We start from the raw sequence: 6749 nt of genomic DNA, 5'->3' as shown, positions 1-6749 counted from the left end.
AATATCCTTCACACACTGCCTCATCCTGATCTTTTCATGTCCTCTTGTCCTTCCATCTTCTTCCATCAACAACACCAGGTCTTCTTTGCCTATCTTTTCAATATCATTTACTATCTTATACATTGTTATTAGGTCCCCGCATTCTCTTCTATCTTGTAAGGTTGGCAGTTCCATTTCCTTCAGTTGTTCTTCATATGTGAGGTCCTTTAATTCCAACACCATCTTTGTAGCAATCTTCTGTATCCTTTCCAATTTTCTTGTATCCTTTTTAGAGCTCGGAGACCATACCACTGCTGCATAATTCAGCCTTGGGCGTATCATGCTTGTGATGATTTTTTTCATCATATCTTTATCCATGTAGTGAAATGCCACTCTTATATTAGTCAACATTTTATATGATAGTCCAAATATCTTCCTTATGTGTTTATCAGGGCTCATATTTCCTTGTATGATCACTCCTCTTTAGTCTTCATTATTTGTTCCTCTCCCATCAAATAGTTCCATACTGATCTCCTCTTACTCTTTCCTAGTTCCATTATGTAGCATTTGTTGGCATAAAACTCCAATTTCCACTTTTTGCTCCATTTATTGATCTTGTTTAAATCTTCCTGCAACAGCAGACAGTCCTTTCTGGTTTTGATGACTCTTAGCAACTTTGCATCATCAGCGAATAGATTTATATATAAACTGTTTATCCCAATGTGAATGTTGTTTACATAAACTTGAAACATAATGGGGGCTAACACTGACCCTGGTGGCACTCTGCTAGTTACTTTACCCCAAGAAGAGTATGTATCTGTGATCACAGTTCTCATTTCCCTATCCTTCAAATAATCTCTTGTCCATTCAAGCAAGGTTCCACGCAGTCCTCCTATGTTCTCTAATTTCCAAAGAAGTCTTCCATGCAGGACTTTATCAAAAGCCTTTTAATGTCCAGGTATACTGTGTCTACCCATCCATCTCTGTTTTCAAGTCCTGCAATAACTCTGAGTAGAAGCTTAATAAGTTTGATACACATGACCGCCCTGTCCTGAACCCAAATTGTCTGTTCGATATGACTTGCTCCTCTTCTAGAAATTTAACCCATTTTCTTTGATAATTATTTCACATAACTTCCTACGACACTTGTAAGTGACACTGGTCTGTAGTTTAGTGGTTCAGTTGCCTTTCCTCCTTTAAATATCGGTATTACATTGGCTCTCTTCCACTCTAGTGGAACTTTCCTTCATTTATTGAACTTTTAATTATTTCCCAAATTGGATCCAGTAATTGCTCTTTACATTCTTTTAACACCCAGCCTGATACACCATCTGGCCCCATTGCTTTTCTGACTTCCAACTTATCCAGTAATCTTCCAATATCCTCTTTGTGCACTGCAATCTCCTGTAATCCTTGGCAATCCAATGTCCTATTAGGTTCTGTGAAATCATCTGCAGTGAATACCGTTTTGAAGCTCTCATTCATTATTTCACACATTTCCTTCTCTGTTTGGTATGTCTTCCCTTCTTTAATTATTTTTCAATTGTTTCCTTATTCTTTGTTTTGCCATTTATAAACTTGTAGAAAAGTTTGGGTTCATCCTTGCTTTTATCCACTACATCTTTCTCAAACTTTCTTTCTTCCTCTCTCCTTACTCTAATATATTCATTTCTAGTATCTTTGTACTGCCGACTGTTATAGTCATTTCCTGCTTTAAGAGTTTCTTCCACGCTTTATCTTTTGCCTTTTTTGCTTGTATGCATCTAGCATTGTACCAAGCATGTATTTTTTCTGAACTCTATAAACAGGAACAAACTTTTTACTCCTTCATTGTATTTCTGTAAGAATATATCATATTTCTCTTGTACAGTCTTTCTGCACATAATATTACTCCACTCAATATCAGCAAAATAACTCCTTAATTTTTCAAAATCCACTCTTGCATAATTTAATCTCTCTCCTTTATAATCCTCTCTGTAACTTATCTCATCTTCCTCCTGCATTTGCATCTTTAATGTCACATGATCACTTTTCCCCATTGGACTAAGGTATTGTATGACTGGAGGGGGCTGTGGTTTCCTTGTGAAAACTAGGTCAAGCAACGATGGTTCTTCTTCCCCCCCCCTCCCCCATATCTTGTTGACTCCTCCACCCACTGGTCCATTGTATTAACCATAGTCAACTGTAACACTTTCTCGCTTCACTGCCCAGTATTATCCATTACTTGTCTCTCCAGTTTATTTTTTTACAGTTAAAGTCTCCAACTAAGAGTATTCTTCTATCTCTTCTTATCATGTTTTCTAGGCACTTCTGTGATTACACCTTGCCTGGCCAAACTCTTTAAACTATAAACTCTTTCAACTATATGTATAGACTTCCTCCTTTCGTTCTTGCTGGAAGTTTGCCTACATTCAACCTGTTCCTAAAGAGGGTGACCATTGTAATACCTCAAACTATTTCATCTCTTGCTTGTCTAAAGTTTAATCTATTCTTAGTAGGAAGATTCTTAAACATCTGTCACTTCACTATCTCTTATCTGATCACCAGTATGGCTTCTGTCTAGGCCATTGCACTGGTGATGTTCTGGCTTTTCTTACTGAGTCTTGGTCATCCTCTTGTAGAGATTTCAGTGAAACTTTTGCTGTCACATTAGACATAACAAAATAGCTTTTATAGAGGCTGGTACAAAGCTTTCATCTCAAAACCATCCTCCTAAGGCTTCTATCCTTCTCTCTGGAACTTCATCTCAAGTTTCCTCTCCCACCATTCTATTGCTGCTGTTGTAGACGGCCACCATTCTTCTGCTAAATCAGTGTTCCTCAGGGTTCTTTCCTGTCACCCACTTTTTCAATTATTCATTAATGATCTTAATCAAACTTCTTGCCTTATCACTCTCATGGTGATGATACCACCCTACACTTTTCCGCATCTTTTCAGAGATGACCAACACTTCAGGAAATCAAAAGATTATGCAAGGACGCCACAGAATGCCTGACTTCAGATCTTTCTAAAATTTCTGATTGGGGCAGAGAAAACTTATTAGTGTTCAATGCCTCAAATACTCAATTCCTCTATCTATCAGCTCAACACAACCTTCCATACAACTATCCCCTCTTCTTCAATGACACTCAACTGTCTCCCTCTTCTGCACTGAATATCCTTAGCCTATCCTTTACTCATAATCTAAACTAGAAATTTCATATCTCATCTCTTGCTAAAACAGCTTGTATGAAATTAGGTATTCTGAGGCATCTCTGCCAGTTTTTCTCGCCTCCCCAACTGCTAATTCTGTACAAGGGCTTTATCTTCCCTTGTATGGAGTATGCTTCACATGTTTGGAGGGTTCCACTCACACAGCTTTATTAGATAGGGTGGAATCCAAAGCTTTCCATCTCATCAGTTCCCCTCCTCTTACCTGACTGTCTTCAGCCTCTTTCTCACCATCAGAATGTTGCATCTCTTGCTGTCTTTTATCACTATTTTCATGCTAACTGTTGTACTGATCTTGCTAACTGAAATCCTCCCCTCCTGCAGTCTTGCTACACAAGGCTTTCTTTTTCCTCACTCCTATTCTGTCCAACTCTTTAATGCAAGAGTTAACAGTACTCTCAGTATTTCATACCTTCCTCTGATAAACTCTGGAACTCCTTGCGTGTGTCTGTATTTCCAACTTCCTTTGACATGACTTAATTCAAGAGGGAGGTATCCTTTAGCAAATTTTATCAGCTCTAAGGAGACTGGCATCAGAGTGGGCCTTTTTTTTTTTTCTTTTTTTTTTAATTAATTAATTTATTTATTTTTTGTTACTCTTGGCCAGTCCTCCTCTTTTACATAAAAAACAAATAAATATGAAAAAAAAAATGTCTGCAGGGATGTATCCCATGGGAGCACTATCCTTGGTATTGAACTCTTATCGCCAACCCTGATGTCCTTGCATGATGACAATAGACCTAATATTTAGAGGAGGAGGATTATATGTAATAAAGTAGAAAAAAAACAGGTTGTATATAGCATAGAGTACTCTGTATATAATATTTGTATGTATATATCTTAGTTTTGTAATGCTATATGCTTTTTTTTTTTTATGGAATGCATGTGTACATATAATTATTGAGTATTGTGAATGTTCTTAAAATGTTGTTTGTTTTTGCTGTACTATATGTATGTTTAGAGCCACACAAATCCAAAACTTATAATCTATATTCTTCAGAGCTAGCAGTAGTTGTAAATTCAAAGTTTTTGAGGGTTTCAATTAATATTCATCAACCATATTTCAGGTTCTTTTGAAGTTACCGTGAACGACACCCTTGTCTTCTCCAAGCTTGAGCGTAAAGGTTTCCCTGACTTCAATGAAATTGTTGATGCTGTGATTGCCATTGAAGGTGGTGGAAGTCCTAAAACCATTCAGAAGGTGCAAAAATCTAATTGCAGCATCTCTTAAATCCATCACATGAGGAGCTGACTACAGGAATGTACCATTTGGAAAGGGTTGTGTTGGGCAATGATGCTTAATGAAGGGAATTGTTGAAACTTAGGACTTTTCTTGGAAAAATATTAGTATTATTGCTCAGCATAATTTTCCTCTTGCATACGTCTTATTAACAAAATTCATGACTAATCATTATGAAATAAATTTCCAACAATAAATTTGATGACTTTGTCGCTATTATGCCATAAAATATTTTGATTTGAAGTGTGTAAGTAACAGGGAAGAATGTAAAAGGATGTTATTCTACAACATTTTATAACAAAGTTTTATACCATTTAATGTCACCTTTAGCAGAATAAAAATATCATTATCCAAATCTTTTTATCTTTCAATTTATTTGGTATTTCAGAAGTAAAGAATGTCTGCAACTGCTAGAGGAAACTTCTTTACTGTGTTGATGTTATGAAAATAGCACTAGTACTGTATCTACTTATATTCTTACAAGCTAGTTCCCTCATTATTTAATTTATTGTGAAGTTTTCCTGTACCGTTATTCTCACACTTACCTGACTTTTCCATGGCAATCATATATTGTGAAAGGGTATTGGGTTTTATGTATATTCTCTTACTTTTTAGATAAGAAATACAGCTGATACTAGAATTTGAAAACCCAGTAGCTGAGGTTCTTTTTTCCATTATGTATCTATCTATCAATCAGGTTTTACTTTTCAGTGAAATTGAATTATTATTGTGTAGGAAGTACATCTTTTTGGTCCCCCCACTGCCCCCCTTTTTTTTTTTTTTTTTTTTTTTTTTTATGATGTTTTTACTGTTGCATATGATTTAAGACTCTAAGTTGTTCGTGTTTGGCTAAACTTTATAAAGTAGAAGTGAAAATTTAAAGAACAAAAATTTAAATGAGAGCTACTTGTAATCCAGAGTTCAAGAAAAGAAGCTTCACAAACATGTTGTAAATGATTGACATGATGAATAGTATGACAATGGTGCTCAATCTTGCATAAAGAAATTTTCTGTCCATTTCCTAAAAATGCTTGGGGCCACCATGGTACAGTGGAACCATGCGTGCTTTGGGGTCCGAGGGGTCTCCCAAGTGTATGGGTTCGAATCCTGTCCACGGTATGAGTGTAGGTTGGACTTCCTCACTCGGGGCAGCGGTTTCCAAGCAGGTGAGCTTTGAGATAGGAGGTACCCCCAAAAAAGTACCCCCCTTTAGCCCATAAATTCCCGTGAAAAAGCCGACATGGTTAAATAAAGAAATAAAAAAAAAAAGTAATCATACAAAGATCAAAGTAGCTATGTGATTGATTTTTTGTTTATCACGACACCATAACAAAGTATTAAACATTCCCTGCTGCATGGAATGATAAGCTATTGCTACCAGTCATTGTGAATCCAGCCACATTACTCCATGATTATTGTAGCACTTCTGTCCCAAACTGCAATATGTATTTCTTGCAGAAATTTGCTCCTGTAATTTTCTTTTTCTATGTTTTTTTTCTAAAGCATGAATACATTGTGAAATGTTCAATTTACAAATGGCGACTGTTGAGGAGATCAGTTTCCATTAATCGCATATTTCCATGTGTGGTTAACAGAAGCAGACAGCAAAAGAGTAATTTCTTATCAAATTTGTCAAAATTATAATTTAGGTGTCTTGTTGCATACTTAGCTCAACATCATTCAAATAAGAATCTTTTCTGTTGTCATTGAGGTTTGTGAACATCCTTGCATATTATAGTACTACCAGTGAAATGCCATCACTGGTGATGAATAAGCATCACTACATCACAGAGCAGAATACCACCAAGAGCATGTAATGGTACCTTACAAGACCACAATTAGCTTCCTATGATTACTAATAAATTTCTTTTAAGTGAATAATTATATGGTCAGTATTCACTGAGGTTACATTTAATGGGTGATAATTCCTGAATGCTGACTACATCTTCCTTTATTGTATCATTTAAAGAAAAATTAATACTTTTCATATGAAGCTAATTATGGTCTTGTTTAGAAGCTTGTGCATTATGTTATATCTTGATATCCTTAAAAATAATCAATGCAAAATCAAATAAAAATAAGTGTGTTCATCAACAGTATTATGCACTATTCAGTCACTATAAATCACATTGTTAGAGACAAAGGTTTATTCTATACAGCATTTCAAAGAGATTTCAATACTGTGTGTCATGATATAAAATTTGTGCATTAAATCCTTAAAACTGAGTGATTTTTTAAAGGTTTATTTTGATATATTCATGCATAGTAGTAATCTGAATTTTAGATGCTCATTCCTTTAAACACTGTTGGACCATATTAC

At 35.6% G+C, this 6749-nt stretch overlaps 1 protein-coding gene across 2 annotated transcripts in view; it reads left to right on the top strand.

Annotated features, from left to right (window-relative positions):
• Positions 1–4784, top strand: part of LOC123515172 (migration and invasion enhancer 1-like) — a 14180-nt gene extending 9396 nt beyond the window's left edge. For both annotated transcript variants that reach the window (XM_045273678.1, XM_045273680.1), the window contains one exon: positions 4257–4784. In XM_045273678.1, coding sequence (XP_045129613.1) covers positions 4257–4420 — 164 coding nt within the window. In that variant the 3' untranslated portion in view covers positions 4421–4784. The remainder of the gene's footprint in view (positions 1–4256) is intronic.
• The last annotated feature ends 1965 nt before the right edge of the window (positions 4785–6749 follow it).

Source organism: Portunus trituberculatus, chromosome 38 (genome assembly GCF_017591435.1).
Source record: "Portunus trituberculatus isolate SZX2019 chromosome 38, ASM1759143v1, whole genome shotgun sequence".
NCBI classification, from domain to species: domain Eukaryota; kingdom Metazoa; phylum Arthropoda; class Malacostraca; order Decapoda; family Portunidae; genus Portunus; species Portunus trituberculatus.
The sequence above is the reverse complement of the archived record's forward strand: the minus strand, read 5'-3'. Positions and strand labels throughout refer to the sequence as shown.